Here is a 21559-nt window from a genome sequence, read left to right on the forward strand (position 1 = left end):
AAATCAGCCAAGACCTCAGAAAAATTTTTTGTAGATCTCCACAAGTCTGGTTCATCCTTGGGAGCAATTTCCAAACGCCTGAAGGTACCACGTTCATCTGTACAAACAATAGTATGCAAGTATAAACAACATGGGACCACGCAGCCGTCATACCGCTCAGGAAGGAGACGCGTTCTGTCTCCTAGAGATGAATGTACAGTGCTGCGAAAAGTGCAAATCAATCCCAGAACAACAGCAACGGACCTTGAAGATGCTGGAGCAAACAGGTACAAAAGTATCTATAGCCACAGTAAAACGAGTCCTATATCGACATAACCTGAAAGGCCGCTCAGCAAGGAAGCAGCCACTGCCATAAAAAAGCCAGACTACGGTTTGCAACTGCACATGGGGACAAAGATCGTACTTTTTTGAGAAATGTCCTCTGGTCTGATGAAACAAAAATAGAACTGTCTGGCCATAATGACCATCGTTATGTTTGGAGGAAAAGGGGGGACGCTTGCAAGCCAAAGAACACCATCCCAACCGTGAAGCACGGGGGTGGCAGCATCATGCTGTGGGGGTGCTTTGCTGCAGGAGGGACTGGTGCACTTCACAAAATAGATGGCATCATGAGGAAGGAAAATGATGTGGATATATTGAAGCAACATCTCAAGACATCAGTCAGGAAGTTAAAGCTTGGTCGTAAATGGGTCTTCCAAATGGACAATGACCTCAAGCATACTTCCAAAGTTGTGGCAAAATGGCTTAAGGACAACAAAGTCAAGGTATTGGAGTGGCCATCACAAAGCCCTGACCTCAATCCTATAGAACATTTGGGGGCAGAACTGAAAAATTGTGTGCGAGCAAGGAGGCCTACAAACCTGACTCAGTTACACAAGCTCTGTCAGGAGGAATGGGCCAAAATTCACCCAATTTATTGGGGGAAGCTTGTGGAAAGCTACCCGAAATGTTTGACCCAAGTTAAACAATTTAAAAGGCAATGCTACCAAATACTAATTGAGTGTATGTAAACTTCTAACCCACTGGGAATGTGATGAAAGAAATAAAAGCTGAAATAAATAATTATCTAATATTATTCTGACATTTCACATTCTTAAAATAAAAGTGGTGATCCTAACTGACCTAAAACAGGGAATTCTTACTAGGATTAAATGTCAGGAATTGTGAAAAACAGAGTTTAAATGTATTTGGCTAAGGTGTATGTAAACTTCCGACTTCAACTGTATATATACACACACATATATACACACACACACACACTTCCCTATACCTCATATTCCAGGAGGAACAATAATCTGTCATTATAACATGATTACTCAATATGAGTGGTGATCCCTTTAATTAAAAAGAACACTACAACCACACTTCTGTCAGCGGGTATCAAATCTGTCAAGCCCAATGCAAATAGAGGAAGGATCTGATTTCACCACCTTCAGATAAACTCAAGTCAGGAAGACACTTTGGAATGAGAAACCCAGTTACTGGGACTTTAAGCCCCAAGCTAAAAAACAGATCCAGTCTATAATATAGTACATGGGTCTACATATCAGGTAAATTCCTAGGGAGTATTCATTAGTCGGATTCCGTTGCAAAACGTTTTGTATGTTGTAAAACATTTTGTAACGGAAACTGTTTACTCCAAACTGAAAACGTTTTACAACAAACAAGAGTTTCTATTGGACAAATTCAGTTAGGTCCCTCCCCGTTTAGTTCCATTTGCTTGGCTTGCTTCCATTTGGTTCCTAGAGTAAACGGTACAAAACATTTTGCAACAGAATCCGACTAATGAATTCACCCCTGATCCAGTCATCTATACGACCATGTAGACAGTAGGTTCCAGCTTACCTGGATAGGGCTGTTTTCCGGCTCTGATGGGTCAGTGATGGGGCTGGGCTGGAGGGAGGGGGCGAGGAGAGGGGTGATGGGGACTGGGGGGTCCTGGTCCGGAGCAGGCGGAGGGACTCTACTCTGAGGGGCAGGCTACTGCGTCTACGGGCCACCCTGCCCACGGGACCAGAACCCATCCTCCTAAACGCTGCTGGCTCTGGCCTGCTTGGGGAACAGGAGCATAATAATAGTTATTCACTTTCCACTTTGACACTATAGCTATCCCCAATCTGTAATGCACAAGTGCTTAACAGATTAATTCAACACCGCTTTAAAACTGTTTAATGTAGTCCAATGTTGCCATGATAATTATAGATTACTATACAGAATGCACATTAACTTTTGATTTATAATAGAAAAGGCTCCAAAAATGAAAGGGGAGTAAAAGTACCCTGCTCAGTCTGACATCATGAGCCAGAGGTCAAAAGCCAAAAAGTCTGACAACCATTCTACAGTGCCACCTTGGTGTGAAACTCGACTGACGCAGGGGCGACACAAAAACACGTATCACATACTAGAAACTCACTCCCCCTCCTCTCCTATCTTCCCCCTCTCTGGTTCATAAAGATGTCATATAAATGTCAGTGGTTTGATTTATCCACAGGTGTAGGGCATTAACAGAGGAAGCACCTTCAAGGCTGTGGGGGAGGCAAGGGGTGAGATATCCTCCGTGCCATACACCATTTACGAAACAGCACCGGGGTTGGGTGTAGGGGTGGCAGCCAGCCAGTCACCCACCAAACACCTGCCATTTTCATTAAATTCTCTCATCCTTCAAACAAGCTTCTTATAAAACAAACTTCCGCTGCACATTACACCAACAAACATGTTATTAACACCTATAGAAACAGTGGATTTAGGGCTTAGTTATCGACACGGAACATACTGTAACTACAAACATAGCTACCAAATAATCTTAAGAAAATATTTACTAAATAAACAAAAGTTTAAAAAAGTAACAAAATAACGAGGCTATATACAGGGGGTGCCGGTACCGAGTCAAAGTGCGGGGTTACAGGTTAGTCGAGGTAATTTGTACATGTAGGTACAGTGGGGGAAACAAGTATTTAGTCAGCCACCAATTGTGCAAGTTCTCCCACTTAAAAAGATGAGAGGCCTGTAATTTATCATAGGTACACGTCAACTTTGACAGACAAATTGAGAAAAATAAATCCAGAAAATCTCATTGTAGGATTTTTTAAATGATTTTATTTGCAAATTATGGTGGAAAATAAGTATTTGGTCAATAACAAAAGTTACTCAATACTTTGTTATATACCCTTTGTTGGCAATGACACAGGTCAAACGTTTTCTGTAAGTCTTCACAAGGTTTTCACACACTGTTGCTGGTATTTTGGCCCATTCCTCCATGCAGATCTCCTCTAGAGCAGTGATGTTTTGGAGCTGTCGCTGGGCAACACGGACTTTCAACTCCCTCCAAAGATTTTCTATGGGGTTGAGATCTGGAGACTGGCTAGGCCACTCCAGGACCTTGAAATGCTTCTTACGAAGCCACTCCTTCGTTGCCCGGGCGGTGTGTTTGGGATCATTGTCATGCTGAAAGACCCAGCCACGTTTCATCTTCAATGCCCTTGCTGATGGAAGGAGGTTTTCACACAAAGTCTCACGATATATGGCCCCATTCATTCTTTCCTTTACACGGATCAGTCGTCCTGGTCCCTTTGCAGAAAAACAGCCCCAAAGCATGATGTTTCCACCCCCATGCTTCACAGTAGGTATGGTGTTGTTTGGATGCAACTCAGCATTCTTTGTCCTCCAAACATGACGAGTTGAGTTTTTACCAAAAAGTTCTATTTTGGTTTCATCTGACCATATGACATTCTCCCAATCCTCTTCTGGATCATCCAAATGCACTCTAGCAAACTTCAGACGGGCCTGGACATGTACTGGCTTAAGCAGGGGGACACGTCTGGCACTGCAGGATTTGAGTCCCTGGCGGCGTAGTGTGTTACTGATGGTAGGCTTTGTTACTTTGGTCCCAGCTCTCTGCAGGTCATTCACTAGGTCCCCCCGTGTGGTTCTGGGATTTTTGCTCACCGTTCTTGTGATCATTTTGACCCCACGGGGGTGAGCTCTTGCGTGGAGCCCCAGATCGAGGGAGATTATCAGTGGTCTTGTATGTCTTCCATTTCCTAATAATTGCTCCCACAGTTGATTTCTTCAAACCAAGCTGCTTACCTATTGCAGATTCAGTCTTCCCAGCCTGGTGCAGGTCTACAATTTCGTTTCTGGTGTCCTTTGACAGCTCTTTGGTCTTGGCCATAGTGGAGTTTGGAGTGTGACTGTTTGAGGTTGTGGACAGGTGTCTTTTATACTGATAACAAGTTCAAACAGGTGCCATTTATACAGGTAACGAGTGGAGGACAGAGGAGCCTCTTAAAGAAGAAGTTACAGGTCTGTGAGAGCCAGAAATCTTCCTTGTTTGTAGGTGACCAAATACTTATTTTCCACCATAAATGTGCAAATAAATCACATCCTACAATGTGATTTTCTTTTCTCATTTTGTCTGTCATAGTTGACGTGTACCTATGATGAAAATTACAGGCCTCTCTCATCTTTTTAAGTGGGAGAACTTGCACAATTGGTGGCTGACTAAATACTTTTTTCCCCCACTGTAGGAGTAAAGTGACTATACATAGATAAACAGTGAGTAGCAGCGGGGGGGTCAATGCAAATAGTCCAGGTGGCCATTTGATTAATTGTTTAGTAGTCTTATGGCTTGGGGGTAGAAGCTGTTAAGGAGCCTTTTGGACCTAGACTTGGCGCTCCGGTACCGCTTGCCGTGCGGTAGCAGAGAGAAAAGTATATGACTACGGTGACTGGAGTCTTTGACAATATAGGCTAGATGGATTTAGATGAGAGCAAGAGGCTTTAGATGAGAGCAAACTGCACCCTAAACTAGTACTGTATAGACTGGAATAGAACAAAAATCTTCTATTTGGGTCGAGATACCTGAGAACTATTAAATAATAATGTATGCCGGTTAGGGTTTTAAGCCTGTTAAGGGATTGTAAATATGAATTCTAAAAACCCAAACAAGGATTCCAGAGGAAGGGGAACCACCAAGGGACACTGGAACTTTTTGCTCAGCATTTTCAGATTCCTAATCGCCCAAATTCTTGGATGAAATTGGTAAATGTGTCATGTGACCATGGATTTAGTAGAATGACCTGGGGCATCAGATTGGGCCTGACCCCTGACCTATACCTTCTATACAGGTCAACCTCAGCCAGGGGTCCAACTCATAACCTCCATGGAACAGTATAACCACCACATCTCTTCAGCAGCTCAAAATAAACATTTTATCTATTGACTAACCTACAAATGTGTACAATTAAACTTATGAGGGGGGAAAAAAGTTAACATTTCACACAATCTGAAATCAACACTCTTTGAATATAGATATTATATACACAGCGATATTACACAATCTCCTGCAATGAGTGACTGAAATCTACTGGTGGGAGTTCCAGTGTGCTGTGACTACATCCTCTACTCTTAGATCAGAGGAACAGAACTCAGAGTCAGACACTTTACTCTGTACATGAGCCAGTGGGCTATAGTCAACAGCAGTTGTAATACCCCTGGCCTCTACTGGCCCTTAGCTCCTTGGTGCCTGGCCCTGTCAGTGTTGAAAAGCTGACACGCCTTTTCAGCGACTCACTGAGACGAGTCAAATCCGCTCCCTGCCCTCCCTGTCCCCTCTCCGTAATCTCGTGTCAAATTAGCGTAATCCTTCATTGACCCCGGGCGACCCGCTCCTCGTTTCAGCGATTTCAGCCACTTGACACTAATACGGGACCTGTGAGGAATGACAGGTATGCACACAGACTTCTGGCCCCGGCGCAAAGACGTGTGATATGCTTTTGTTATGAGAGTGAGGCTAAGGCCAGCCTGCCTGCCAGGGAGACGCGACATGGAACAGCTTGTCAATAGAACAAAAATATTGATTTAAGGAGTTGATGAGGTCAGCAGGAACCTCAACCTATGCCTTTAAAACACAGAATTCATGTCACTCTTTGACTCCCTACAAGAGTCTGTGCTTCAAGTTCTAATTGACATGACATTTGACATAAAATTGTTTTGAAGTATTTTAAGCAAAAACAGGAAGCTCATTGCTGTGGGATTGCCTACCACCACCCACCAGTGTTGTATGCATGACTACCACATAATTAATGTTATGAATGGAAAAAAGGTATGAAAGTTAGATAAGTGGCAACTTTTACGACCTTGAATTTCCTGTTGAGGTTATTTGCTCCTATGAGGAACATACATGTTGATCGTAAAGGTTCCCATATGTAACAGCAGTCTCTGTGGGAAAGTATTTCTGCTGGCTGGGAGCCAACTCCTCTGGCTGACCGATAAACGTATGAAGTAGTCAAATTTCTTAGGCCCTCTCAGAGAAGTTGACAGAGACGTAAATTGTATTGCTTAGTGAAAACTACATGAAGTAACCTCAAACTGAACGCGGTAACCTCAAATCAGATAATATTCCAAATAAAAAAAAAGGTCCTTCATTAATCAGTAATTGAAGCTTTGAATTGCAGTATGGATAAGATGTTGCTCTTTCTGTACAGTTCAACAAAACAGATGTGTCTAACGGGATTTCTGACCAACCTGTCTTTGACCGGCCCATCGGAGTCCGGGGTGGGACTGGGAAGGGTCTGTCCCTTGGTCCGACTCACACTTCCCTGCTGGGACACACCCTTTTGACTCCTCCTCTTGGTTCTGATCTGGAGGGGGGTGAAGACCACAACAATAACCTAAAACCACTGAACGTCTCGGCTAATTGAGACAGTATAGACAGAATATAAAATAGAGAGTAGGCAAAAACTTAATCAAGAAAATACTATTTAAGGGACTCATAAATGGCCTCCAAGTATCTGATTGAAAGTAAGGTTCCAGTTCTAATTCAGACTGTGCCCCTTCATGAAAGTCCTACTGTAAGCCATTTCCTCTACAAATTCTCAGAGGTAAAATTGGTAAAATCCATCCTCGTGTAATGTGAAATTTTTTCTAGAAGGAGAATGGCAACTGCACCCCAGAAGAGAACCAGACCCATCCAATGTGTGAAACGCAAAAGGTCAAACTAAAGCCTAAGATCCAACTAATACTGTAGGGCCTGAGAGAACTGCCACAGACCAGTCTCATATAGCCGTGTCAGGGATCAGGCTTTGTGTTCCTCTGGGCAGGCACACTGACTGAGTCCAAATGGGTCTTGAGGCTGTGTAAATCCAGCCAGTCAAACACATAGCCCTTTGTTAGGGTTGTACAGTCTATAATCGCTAACGAAAACTCAACACTTTTGAAAAGTAATGTGCTGAAAATCTGCAATGACAAATACTGAGGGTCCCTGCAGAATAGCTTGGTTTTTACAAAGTACAAATACTGTGCAGAATAACCACAAACACACATAAGGAGAGGAGGAAGTGGTGATTCATTTCTCTAGACAAAGGGTGAGAGAGCCTGGGAAGATCTCAATTGCAGACTACTCACGTCCTCGTCGCCTTCTCAAAACCCATTGGAGGAGTAGGTCAGAGGGGAGGGACCTTTGGCTCTCATCCAACAGGTTTTGAGAATGAGACGAGGAGCGAGGACACGAGGCGTCTGCAATCGAGATCTTCCCCCATTTTTCAGTAAAGTTCCTTTCTCTACTGGTGAATGAGAGTTGGTGTAGCCTGTGTTTTGACCCTGGCTAGCCGACCTGTGACTGTGTGAGTGAGGACGCCTTGGAGGAGCGGTGCCTGGCGGAGGTGCCTCGGGATGGGCAAGGCTTACTGTCCCCACTCTTACAACCTTTATCCAGCAGGTAGCACTGGGCCATCCGCACTAGCCGGGTGAACACGTTCTTAACACCGGACGCCGATGAATCTATTGGGACACAATGGGTTAATTCAGGACATGAGGAAAAGTACATGACATGATGTAAGTATGTTTAGTGTGTTGTAACAATCTCAAACATACACAGCACTAGACACAAAAATGTGTCTTTGAATTATACACTGCTCAAAAAAATAAAGGGAACACTAAAATAACACATCCTAGATCTGAATGAATGAAATAATCTTATTAAATACTTTTTTCTTTACATAGTTGAATGTGCTGACAACAAAATCACACAAAAATATCAATGGAAATCAAATTTATCAACCCATGGAGGTCTGGATTTGGAGTCACCCTCAAAATTATAGTGGAAAACCACACTACAGGCTGATCCAACTTTGATGTAATGTCCTTAAAACAAGTCAAAATGAGGCTCAGTAGTGTGTGTGGCCTCCACGTGCCTGTATGACCTCCCTACAACGCCTGGGCATGCTCCTGATGAGGTGGCGGATGGTCTCCTGAGGGATCTTCTCCCAGACCTGGACTAAAGCATCCCCCAACTCCTGGACAGTCTGTGGTGCAACGTGGTGTTGGTGGATGGAGCGAGACATGTCCCAGATGTGCTCAATTGGATTCAGGTCTGGGGAACGGGCGGTCCATAGCATCAATGCCTTCCTCTTGCAGGAACTGCTGACACACTCCAGCCACATGAGGTCTAGCATTGTCTTGCAGTAGGAGGAACCCAGGGCCAACCGCACCAGCATATGGTCTCACAAGGGGTCTGAGGATCTCATCTCGGTACCTAATGGCAGTCAGGCTACCTCTGGCGAGCACATGGGAGGGCTGTGCGGCCCCCCAAAGAAATGCCACCCCACACCATGACTGACCCACCGCCAAACCGGTCATGCTGGAGGATGTTGCAGGCAGCAGAACGTTCTCCATGGCGTCTCCAGACTCTGTCACGTCTGTCACATGTGCTCAGTGTGAACCTGCTTTCATCTGTGAAGAGCACAGGGCGCCAGTGGCGAATTTGCCAATCTTGGTGTTCTCTGGCAAATGCCAAACGTCCTGCACGGTGTTGGGCTGTAAGCACAACCCCCACCTGTGGACGTCGGGCCCTCATACCACCCTCATGGAGTCTGTTTCTGACCGTTTGAGCAGACACATGCACATTTGTGGCCTGCTGGAGGTCATTTTGCAGGGCTCTGGCAGTGCTCCTCCTGCTCCTCCTTGCACAAAGGCAGAGGTAGCAGTCCTGCTGCTGGGTTGTTGCCCTTCTACGGCCTCCTCCACGTCTCCTGATGTACTGGCCTGTCTCCTGGTAGCGCCTCCATGCTCTGGACACTACGCTGACAGACACAGCAAACCTTCTTGCCACAGCTCGCATTGATGTGCCATCCTGGATGAGCTGCACTACCTGAGCCACTTGTGTGGGTTGTAGACTCCGTCTCATGCTACCACTAGAATGAAAGCACCGCCAGCATTCAAAAGTACCCAAAACATCAGCCAGGAAGCATAGGAACTGAGAAGTGGTCTGTGGTCAACAGCTGCAAAACCAGTCCTTTATTGGGGGTGTCTTGCTAATTGCCTATAATTTCCACCTGTTGTCTATTCCATTTGCACAACAGCATGTGAAATGTATTGTCAATCAGTGTTGCTTCCTAAGTGGACAGTTTGCTTTCACAGAAGTGTGATTGACTTGGAGTTACATTGTGTTGTTAAGTGTTCCCTTTATTTTTTTGAGCAGTGTAAAATGAACACGCATTCTTCATGGTCATACCCCTACAGTGTGTTTTGTATGAGGTCCCCCTATGTACTGCACAAATGAATGTTATCAGCAGCCTGTCGCATTGACTCCGGTGGAACAGTCTATCCACTGTGAGCTAGGCAAACACACAGGGGAGAAATCCCTATGCCAACCACACGTATGAACACCTGGAATCTAGATAGCCGATAGATTATCCGACTCTGCCATCTCGACAACAGCCTATGGGGCTGTGAGCGCTTTTCACAGATAAGTCGAATTTACACAGCTACCACGATTGTGACGTTTCCATTTCCCTGCTCGTCAAAGTACTGTTCATTAAACAATATACATAACTGTGTTATACCACAACTTCACAGGTTTAACACAAAAAGGTTAATCACTTCACTTGCTGTACTAATCTCAAACTCCCATGCAGTAATGTTTTCTGCCGACTTGCAGTCTTGGCACATCTTGGCAATATCAATGCGCATATTTGATTTAATGTGGCCTAGTTATGACAGTACATCCATCTCAGTTTTATGAGGCCATATATGGTGTGTGCCCTGTGCCAGTAATGTAGACACTAGGGAGTCTTCCCCCGTTGTACTGGATAGTTCCTGGGATATAGCGGCTCATGCAGGGCAGGATGTGTGAAGCCTAGACCACTTGGTTATAGATCCCCCATAAGCACCCTGGTAAACTGAACTGCCTCACCCTTCCTTACTGGGTTCTTGGCCTCCAATGTAGGTCCATCCACACTCTCCTGCTGCTCCTTCACCTTAGTGGGCAGTGGTGGTGGTGTAGGTTTCTCATTTTTGCCTGCAACAAGAGGAATAAACACTATATGAAGATGGGGGTGTAACCAGCAAGGCATGAAACAGGCTAGCCATCTGCAGCTGACCAACAAGACAACTTTGATTTAGAGCAAGGTACTGTACGTGTCATCAAGTCAGACCACATCTCTGTAATAACATGCACTGTAGGTCTACTGTACAAAGCCATATTTGAGGTTTTGGCCTTCCATTGAGTCATCTGATGTTAAAACACTATTCACCCCGACCAACCCTTACATCCACAGATTTTGGCCCTCAATTCATCAATCAATGCCAGAGGTGGGTTAGAAGTTCTCTTCTGCAGTGAAATTCAAACAATAACAAGAATTGACATGCATGTTCACTATCCTCTGGAACATTAAAAAGGAAGACAGGACTCCAAAAGGAAGCTTTGTTGACTGCGGTCCAACCTTTGCCTAAGTAGATTTATTAGTGTCCTAGTTCAATGCTGTGGATTTTCTCTAGGAGCTGATCAGCTAAATAGGCCGGGCTGAGGGAGGCCCATACACAATATTTGGAAGGCGGATGATGTTAATAGAGCAGAACACCACAGAAAGACGGCATTCGCTTCAAAGAGCATGAGCCAAACAGATTAGCAGATGATGCAAAATAAAAAAGGTTTAGCCCCGCAGACTAATGCTATAATGACAGAGGCAGGCTGGGTAATCCACTGATAGTAAAGATTTTCTGTGCCATTTCAGAGGAAGGCTTTTTTTCCCCCCCAACACTCGCTACACAGGAAGAGTGGGAGCTAGAGTGACTGCTCAGTTCACAAGACCAGGAAGTCCTAGCCTAAGGTTGTCACTTCCTATTGACCCTGGACACTTCGTGTCTTTAGAGTTTGCTTTATCTTGGCCAGGTCGCAGTTGTAAATGAGAACTTGTTCTCAACTGGCCTACCTGGTTAAATTAAAAATAAATTTAAAAAAAAAAGAGTGGACTGGAGTGTTTGAACTGTGGGGAAGACGAGTGGGTGCTATAAATAATAGTACAGTACGTTACATTACGTTATGTTATGAATGTCACAGAGGAGGGAGCTGGGGCAGAGCCTGGATAATATAAAGGTTGTTTGGCTTAACCCTGTGAATTAAAAGTGACCTCATCTGCCCTCAGGTCCTTTGCTGACACAAGGCTGAAATTACACACACGCACAATGTCCATGAGCTCTCCCCGATGATTGACAAGCAGAGTTTTCTATGACTCAGGACCTAATAAGAAGCTATAAAGATGACGGTTTGTCTGCTTTCTGTTTCAAATGACATACTCTGAGTGAAAGCCGATTCGTAATTGCCCTGGAATTAGCGATGACATACAGTTTTGAAGGTTGTGTTTTTCTTTTTACAGAAGTGCTGCCCTCAGGATCATAGCACACAATCGGCAGTCCTCATCAGATTCGTCTGACATTGCTCAACGGGGCTTTTTCCTGCTGATCAACTTCAAAACAGCAGCTATAAACAAACTAAAAGGAGAGTGTGCATTTATCAATAGGAACACATTGATAAAACTCCTCTTCATCATTCTGGGAGAGCAGTGTTGAACAGAACTTGTGCCAAGACAAGCTATTACATGACTCCAGCCTTTCCCAGGCCTACTTTCATCCCCAAACCTAATGATCCCAATGAATCTAGCACATAACACTCTATAAGTACTGTGCAGTATGTGTGTGGTCACTGGCCTAATGGTGGCTTTATTGCCATCATACATTACTGTATCACTGTATGTGTCTTAGGGCAGAATGTTGGTGGTGGATTAGTATAAAAGGGTAATCCACAGGGGAAAAGATTTAGAACATCTGTAGGATTCACGACATTGTGTCTGTGCATCCCAGGTACATCACAGATCAGAGCCAATAGAGACGTCGAAGCATCAAATGTCAAACCTATAGGCCTACATTTCTGAGTTACTACAAGGAAACTAGAGTTAGTTTTATAATAACAATGGCCTACAAAAGTAATTAATGCGAAAGCTGCTTGGTCATCACCACAGAACAGCAGTGAAAGCACATTCCCGCCCTGAAACTGATAGCAACCACTTCCTCTGATGCACACAGAAACATAATGTTGGCCTGGCAACCTGTTGCCACGGCACCTACGGATAGGAACCCTGGACACAGATTAAACCCGAGGCCCGTCTGTGCTGATGCATTTCCAGCAACTCCACATACACTAGGTCAGCATTAAAAGTTGACTACTCGAAGTAGCTACTTAAGGTTTGGATGGCAACAGACCTTGAAGGACCTTTTCTGTAAAGAAGGGGTAATTAGGAGTTCATTCTCCTCACGATTAACTGCAACATTGGCATGGATTAGGAAACACACCATCGTACAGGCATAGCAAAGCCTGATGTGCGACAAAGAGTAGCCCTTACCAACATTGTGAATTTACATTACGCAAAATAATGTACTGTAAAGGTCAAGCCAATACGGCACATGCTACAGCATTAGCATAATGACAGCCTAGTGTTCTAGACCTAACGCTACAGCATTAGCATCATGACAACCTAGTGTTCTAGACCTAATGCTACAGCATTAGCATCATGACAACCTAGTGTTCTAGACCTAACGCTACAGCATTAGCATCATGACAGCCTAGTGTTCTAGACCTAACGCTACAGCATTAGCATCATGGCCTTGCTGCTATTCCAGTTTCAACTGTTCTGCCTGCGGCTACGAAACCCCTACCTGTCCCAGACCTGCTGTTTTCAACTCTAAATGATCGGCTATGAAAAGCCAACTGAGAGACCTGAGCCCTAGGACCATACGTCGGGACTACCGGCCGTGGTGACTCCTTGCTGTCCCCAGTCCGCCTGGCCTTGCTGCTATTCCAGTTTAAACTGTTCTGCCTGCGGTTATGGAACCCCTACCTGTCCCAGACCTGCTGTTTTAAACTCTAATGATCGGCTATGAAAAGCCAACTGAGATTTATTCCTGATTATTATTTGACCATGCTTGTCACTTATGAACATTTTTGAACATCTTGGCATGGTTCTGTTATAATCTCCACCCGGCACAGCCAGAAGAGGACTGGCCACCCCTCATAGCCTGGTTCCTCTCTAGGTTTCTTCCTAGGTTTTGCCTTTCTAGGGAGTTTTTCCTAGCCACCGTGCTTCTACACCTGCATTACTAGCTGTTTGGGGTTTTAGGCTGGGTTTCTGTACAGCACTTCGAGATATTAGCTGATGTAAGAAGGGCTATATAAAATAAAATTGATTGATTGATTGATGACAGCCTAGTGTTCTAGACCTAACGCTACAGCATTAGCATCATGACAGCCTAGTGTTCTAGACCTATGATTAGCATGGCATTGTTGGGTTGTCTAAAACTGGAGTGCCCGGAGGCCAAAGCAGTTTACTGAACTGTACTTGCGGGTGCCTCTGTCTTTACATCACCAATATAGCGCAGCCTAAGGGGTAGAGCTAACATTCAACTCAAACCAATACAGACGATCCCACGATAACCAAGTAGGCACCACATTTGACAGGCAGGATATCCTTCCTTTCCGTTTTGTGGTGTGCGAACACCACAAAACGGAAAGACATCAAATATGAATTGCTTTCCACAGGGTGCCCATTGCATGAAGAGACAGACATTTGTAGACTAGTTTAGTATAGCTAGCCACAGGTAAGATTCAGATTCATTGTATTCCATATAGAGAGCAATAGTAATGGCGTCATTTTGTAGGCAAGCGACTCGGCCATGGCTCGTTGGCGAAAGCCTATGAGGAAATTAATGTTTTTTTTGGGATAAATGCCAAATATAAGGTCTGTAGTAAACACAGGCTTAGGAGATCTTATACGCTTTGCTCTATGAGAATCAGCTAACTTCCCTTCTTTCTGAATTTTGAAGCATTTATGTAATCAAAACAAGCACATAAAGGCTTCATAATGGTCATGTTAACGGACTGATGTATAAGACCTAAGCCGGTGTTAACCTCAGACCTTATTTTCTGTTTTTATCCCAGAACCCCATTACATTTCCCCCATAGGAGTGGCTGAACGAACCAGAGGTAACTATTTTCAGTTTTTTAGGACTACAAGCTAGCGAGCTTGATAGTGTACATGAAGGTCAATGCACATGAAGTCATTACTGTGTGTGTGTGTAATGGCAAGTGTACTATAGCATTTAGATCACTTTAAGAGATGACTAGAGCAATTTCTGTCAATTATATTCCTAATGACCACTAGAAAGACCAAAGACCACAAGCAAAACATTTAAAGATGGGCGTCTAGTTGAGGATGTGGAATTACAAGGGAACACAGCCTGTATTTATGCACTGGGTCACAGTCAGGGTTAACGACAAACTTACAGGAGCTGTGTGGACTTGCAGACATCTTATCAGTCTAGCTCATCTCTCTAACATCAAAGATTCCTCATTCAAAGAACCTGCCCACCTTCACAGAGGAGAACCGAGACAGACTACTGCTTTGGCCTGTGGGGAAACAATGGAGACAGGGAGATATTTTGGAGGAGAATAAGCCCACATTCAAGGCGAAACCCCCTGAATGAACAGATACAGCAGCTTGTTCATGTCATATTAATAATATTCAATCATTTCTACAGGTTTCCTGACAGCCAGCATGTTAATAGATAGAGGTGAGCCAGTAACAAACATTTAAACATCCGGTTATCAGGTTGTTTAGAAAAGTGCACACCACCTAAGTTCACCAACACAACAGACGTTAGCACTTTGCAGAGCTTAGGCAAACTTTAAAGTGGTTTAATGTTGGATAGTGAAGAGTTTAGACAAACAGGCTGTTGAAGTCTCCTAGCGGGAATAGGTGACGTGGCGGTGTGGAGGAGAGGGCAGAGGTCCACAGCAGCAGGAAACCTGTTAAAGGGTAAAAGGAGCTCTGAAAAACAGGACAAGGGCTACAAAACAGCCAGGGACGGGGCCAAGGAACACAGCAGAACAATACTAAATAAGTAGTTACCTGCGTAACAAAATGCCTGTTTTCATAAGATTGTTTTCATAAACCTAGTCAACTTATGTCAAAAAACACAATTCGAGTAGACAAGACATCACAGAATAAGTGAGGTGTATAGTGATATGAAGATTTATCAAGCTCTGTTTCACTGTACTGCTTTGCAACCCAGTTACTCCAAGTTATAGTAGACCTACAATAGAAAAGGTGCCAGTTATGTCAACACAACTTACAGCGTGTTAAAATGTATCTTATTCGTTTTCGTAATGCAATCCATTGAGACCGAGAGAGATCTCAACTGCTTCAGTGACTGATTAAGAAATTAGGGATTGAATAGTCCCAGCTCATCCTTCCATCTGTATAATAGCCTTTCTGGATAAATTCCATAAAACCAGGGAAAACCCAAGGGATTTTGGTTTCCCACATGCCAAGACCTAAACAGTGTTATAACTGAAACACACATAAACAGGCTGCTTCATGTTTTTGGACAGCAGGACTGTAAGCTTTTCATAGGAATCTCTTTCATAAAATTCTCAGGAATGTGAGTCAGGTTGCACATTGTGAGATTTTACAATTAATCCAAAGATAGTTGCACTATAACAACTGATATGTTGTTAAAGCATAGATGACCTGCCAATGCAGTTCAGGGTAAACCCAGATAGGCTGCCATCTTGCAGGTTTGTCATTTCACAGATAGGTGCTCACAAAGTGTGACACGTAGACCAAACTCAAATAAATGAATACAGTCCCTTTACCTAGGCATTAACTGGTAATTGCAACGCCTAGTCCTAAATTGCAGTTGAGGATGATCCCCCCCGCTTTTCAATACGTTACAACAGAAACCTGTGAACAGACCACACATGGGCCAGTGTCGGGAAGACAGTCTATCAGATGCCTATCACCTCGTTAGAGACTCTTCTAAAATAGTGAGGGGACTTAACTGCATTGTCTCGATTACCTTTCTCAAACTCCATGAATTAATCAATGAATGAATGGCATGTATTCACTCATTCCTCAGATTTATTGTCAACTGTCTGGAGCCCTAACAAACCCCTAGAGCCTCAAATTGCATTCTCACACAATCAATCATTGTTGATACTTGTTACACCAAGCTCTCAAAAGTGTCTGAGGGGAGCTGCTACTGTTTCCCGATGTTACAGTATCTAACACAAAACCTGATATCTTTCATATAATAGACTGACGTTTGTTATGAGGCAAAGAAGTCATTACCCAAGGATAGATTCCCATCATGCATTTGTTTTCTGCACATTAATTATGTTCCTGGCAGCCTGTTTGTTGAGCAAATATTAAGTGGCACGAGCGGTCACGCCTGATGTAAGCTAGCCTAAACCCAGTGAACTCAACAGGCCTCTCAGCAAGAAAACCTCATAAGGAAAGAGATCACATTTGAATCAGAGCTCAAATCAAGAGTTCATCTCCTTTAGGGAAACAACCATTCTATGGACTCTGATTATTCATTCAATGACAAAAAGGAATATTCTGTGCCAAACTTAGTTACAAATCTCTTCAATGCCATTTTATTCCTATACAGCAACATTTCAATATGTGAGCCACTTGGCCTGTGCCTTTCCCATTTATTTTACTTTGAACTGTATGGCTCGTACTCCTGGTGAGGCAAAGATCTCCCTGAGCAACAGGTGCATCACAAGGAGATACAGACAATGGACGCCAGTCAGTCCACCATTGTGTCAATTAGGAGTCTGCTTTCCTCATCTATCAATCAGTCGTTGCTCATCTCTGCTTGATAGCAGTCTACCAGCTCCCTTGAGAAGATCAGTCATAGAGGTCAGGTTACAAAGGCTCCTCAGACACCCAAAACTGCCCACTTCCCAGGGTGCTAATCAACACTCAAGTATAAACCAACATTGCCCTATGTTTTAATAGGACTCTAACCCTGCTGCAAGGTCAAGGGTCAGACTGGGGGGGCAGAGGCCAAACAAGGACCCTGAGAAGAGTAAGTGGAGACCAAGAAGGAGGGGAAGCTACTTTACATCCATCCTTCTCTCCATTCTAAAGTCATCACATAATTATGACCAAAAACTAAACAAATTATGAGCAATCTGAAGGACCCGGACAATAATTCAACCTCTTTACCAGACTTTTAATGTAATAATTTATGATGGCAAAACACTGACAGAAGCAGGTCTCCAACCACCAGCTCAGAGAGAAATTACAGGCTGCAACATACACAGGTCTTATCCTCTCACTCAGACTCTGATAAGACTGCACAGCACGTTGTCGTATGTGAGTGCACCGTTTGTGATTTGGGGGCGGACATATGAGGTAGCTTCATCCCCTCCGAGGCCCTGATGAGACAACACAGCTCCAAGAGGATCAGGCCCTGCCTTGAAAAGAACACTTTCCCTTCTCCAGATGTCTGACACAGTCACACAAGAATACCCACTGCATCAAATCTCTGCCCTTTGCATTGTATAAAATGCCTGTAACGTCCTGAGGAGACAGAAATGCAGTACAGAGCCCACAATACAGGACTGATCATTATCGTAAATTCACATTTTGACTCTATAAAACGGTAGACTGCATGCACATCTTAACCCCTCAATAAGTAAACATTATTAGGGAACTATTAATCATTGAGGCCTCCTGCTGGGGCTGGTTCCCCTGCATGTGCACAAATTCAGAAGATGTCCCATTCTGGTAAACCTGCTGTAACAGTCCTCCTCGGGGTAACCACATGGGTGACTGGAGATCAAAACAAACTAAACAAAAATTATATATATATGTCACGTGCCGAATACCGTGAAATGCTTACTTCCAAGCCCTTAACTCTATTTTCTTAACCAACAATGCAGTTAAGAAAATATTTACTAAATAAAGTAAAAATATAAAAATGACAATGAGGCTATATACAGAGGGTACCGGTACCGAGTCAATGTGCGGGGGTACAGGTTTGTCGAGGTCATTTGGACTAACAGATTGAGCATTGTACCAGTTTGACTTCAGAAAACGGTGCTCTGCTCAGGATGTTCTAATGCAAAGCTACAGTGCACACAAAGGACAGTGACTCCCAGGACAGTTGGAGACTTTTAAATAAAGCAGATGAGCCAGCCATGGGGACACATCTCACTGTTATGTCCCTTCAGAAAGACTACAGTTGAGGTAGAGGTTGTACCTAAAACATTACATTGAAAACTGCAAAAAAGCCAGAAAACATTTAAAAGTAAAATTTTCTCCATTCTTGGATGACCAGGGGTGTTCAGGCAATTACACCTGCTCGTCAGGTCAACTCCTCACCACTTTGATGAGGACACAACTGAACAGGGGTGGATCAAAACCCTGCTGAGCCAGGGCAGGACCATGGGAGGAGGGGGCAATGGATTAGCTGAGTGTGCAGTTGAGATACATTTCCCCAAAATGAATTTTCTATAGATAACTGCACTGACTTGAATCATGGCGTGTGGTCTGAAACCAGCAAGCCTCCTCGGGTTACAGAGAAACAACACCACTAGCTCAGGGAGAGAACAGTACAATGCAAACAGAGGCTTTTCTAATTAGCTCGTTTTACATGTGTAGAGCAAACCTCAACGGATAAAAAAATATCCCTGCTATTGCTTTATCCAAGGTGACAAACATTCAGCTCAGTCATGCAAAAGCTCTGAAATGTCCTCTGAGGTCATTCATTCACCTGCACAACCCTACTTGGATAGAAGAACATGCCCTGACATGACCTTACGAGAGAAGCCTCATCTTTTTTATTTGCACAGGTAATGCAGGGAAAACATATTCTGACCTCTTGAAATCGTATCTACAAATATCACAATTCCGCAGCTACATATGTTCACATTGTTTGGTCCTTGGATTAATGCACAGCAGCCAGATTTACTTAGCATTGGCACAAAGGCATACATGTTACCAAATATACCTCAATGATGCACACTCAAATATTATAATCCAGGACAACTGTTCTCTTTGCTTAGACAGAACTGAGTCCAGATCAGTCCTACAGGTGAAGGTGGCCCTCGTCTCCTGCTACAGTAGCAGCCCTTTATTTAGCCTCAGAAAGCAGCTGAGTCATTGCACCAGCACAGGGGAACAACATGCTGAGAGAGAAAGAGTGAGAGAAAAAGAGAAAGACGTGCCATCACTGTTGTGCTGACTAAAGCACTAGCACCGGACCAGAGGGCCAGAGCAGCGAGCAAGCTAGCTCACACAAGCAGAGTACAATCCTGCTCCAACACAGGAGGTAGCAGCTAGAACTCATTATAGCTCCAGAACACACTATTACCAAAATTATTTTTCTTTAAGTCTATATTGATGTCTGCCATTTCATGCATATTTCAAAACTAGCTATTTTAGAGGAGAATCTCATGTCTGTACGATATCAGTGGAGATAAAAAGGTGTTGGCATGGTTGGTGAGGATAGGAGACAAAGTGAATGTTGTAATTAATTCATAGCGGTAGAGATGACTGCTTCATTGAGGACAGAAAGCAAGAGCGCTGTACTCGTCATCTGCTCAAAACTCAGAGGAACACCAACCACCTATACTCTAGAATGGACAGACCTGCCAAGTGCTGCTAATCATTAACAAACTAACCCTTCCAGTAAAAAACCAATGTAACTGGTTCTGAAAAATCTAGACCCTTGTGTACCCATAACAGTTCCATCCTTTTTAGAGTTCACTGGGCCTCAGTCTGTCATAGTACCTATAGAGCAGGTTGTCAAACATGTCCACAAAGACTGGGGCCAGGCTGGGTCTGAAGGCCTGGTTACTGATGGGCTTTGATTTAGCTCCTCTCTCCCTGGGGCCAGAGGGGCAGCTAGCTACACAGCAGGCAGTGTGGATGACTCATCCTGACTCTCACACAACGGCCTGATGAGAGATTCACATAGTAAAACCTGCTGCGGTGCTGAGCCTTTCAATTAGCTTTACAGTGGGGCCCCTGGTCCAGACTGATCCACACTGAAAACAGGGCCTGCGGCAGCCATTTTGCAACCATACTGTGACTCACTGACAGGGTCTCCAGGAGTCTCTCCCAGTCAGAGCCGACAGTGCTCACGTGTCAGATGGCATTCCAGCACGTCTGGTGTGAAGATAAAACCACAACAGGGAGGGGGCCTGTCGAGTCAGGTACTGAATATCTCAACGAAATATGTTCCCCTTTTGTCTGCCTTGAGAGAGTGGACACAAACACGGCGACGCGACTCAGACGCAGGCACGGAGATCTGAGGGGAGGCTCTGTAACGTGTTGCTCATGCTGGCGACAGCGGTTGTGTAAGACATGGGATCAGATCAGCACAGAGCTCATAGCAGCTAATCAAGGAGCCCTTTCACTCTCAGAGAAAGTATTATACTTACTGTGCCAGGATTGTGGCTACAGTCACTGTAGCTGTGGGAGGGAATGATGATCTCACACACGCACATAACCATAAAACATACAAAGGGTCTGGCATGACCCAGTTCATCTCTGAATGCTAAATCACTGTCATCCATTAGTACCATGGGTTAAAGCACCAACACAATTCTGAGTGGCAAGGGAGTGAGCACCAAAAGAGTGAGCACCATGATCTAAATGGTGAATCAACCAATTTGCTACACAGCGAAAAGGATAAAACAGCAAGGGTAGAAAGAAAAGAGCCCACAGTCTCAGTTTGAAGATAAACAAGGACACAGAGAATCGTCCGTTTTGCCTTTTGTCATCGGTCTTGACAAAATTAGCAACACAAAGCGCATACTTTACAGTGAGCCAGAGGTGGGACAAAGTCATTGTTATGCAAGTCACAAGTAAGTCTCAAGTCTTTGCCCTCGAGTCAAGTCGAGTCAAAGATGAGGCAAGTCCCAAGTCGAGTCAAAAGTCAAAGCCATCAAGTCTCAAGTCGAGTCCAAAGTCCTACATTTTAGTTTCGAGTCATTTCAAGTCCTCTTAGCAAGCCTTTGCAAGTCATTACAAGTCCTCGTAGCAAGTCTTCTCGAGTCATAAGGCGCAAGTCCAAGTCAAGTCACGAGTCATTGATGTTAAAGTCCAAGTCGAGTTGCAAGTCTTTGTACATTTTGTCGAGTCGAGTCTGAAGTCATCAAATTCATGACTCGAGTCTGACTCGAGTCCAAGTCACATGACTCGAGTCCACACCTCTGCAGTGAGCTTTGTGAATCATTCCCAGGGTCCAGGTAAAACAGCGCTGACATTTAGTCAGGATTAACAAGCGTTTTACAGACTCACCCAACCAAATCAATGACTATCATAGACCACCAGATAAGGCCTGGCCACTGGGGACTGTGCAGCAGAGTGGAAGACTATCTCAGGTTACTCTGTCAGACCTTGCCACTTAACCTTTAGTTTCCCACCCA

The 21559-nt window shown here is 44.1% G+C and overlaps 1 protein-coding gene across 4 annotated transcripts in view; it reads right to left on the minus strand.

Moving 5' to 3' along the window:
• si:ch211-266k8.4 (carabin) overlaps positions 1-21559 on the minus strand; it is a 40662-nt gene that overhangs the window by 6642 nt on the left and 12461 nt on the right. The window contains exons 11-14 of one of the 4 annotated variants that reach the window (XM_041838242.2): positions 10193-10297; positions 7613-7779; positions 6526-6641; positions 1846-2049 (exon numbers count right to left, since the gene is read on the minus strand). In XM_041838242.2, coding sequence (XP_041694176.2) covers positions 1846-2049; positions 6526-6641; positions 7613-7779; positions 10193-10297 — 592 coding nt within the window. Of the gene's footprint in view, positions 1-1845; positions 2053-6525; positions 6642-7612; positions 7780-10192; positions 10298-21559 lie in introns of all 4 variants that reach the window. The other 3 variants (XM_041838240.2, XM_041838243.2, XM_041838244.2) reach the window with 3 other exon arrangements.

This window comes from Coregonus clupeaformis, chromosome 6 (assembly GCF_020615455.1).
Source record: "Coregonus clupeaformis isolate EN_2021a chromosome 6, ASM2061545v1, whole genome shotgun sequence".
In the NCBI taxonomy this organism is placed as follows: Eukaryota; Metazoa; Chordata; class Actinopteri; order Salmoniformes; family Salmonidae; genus Coregonus; species Coregonus clupeaformis.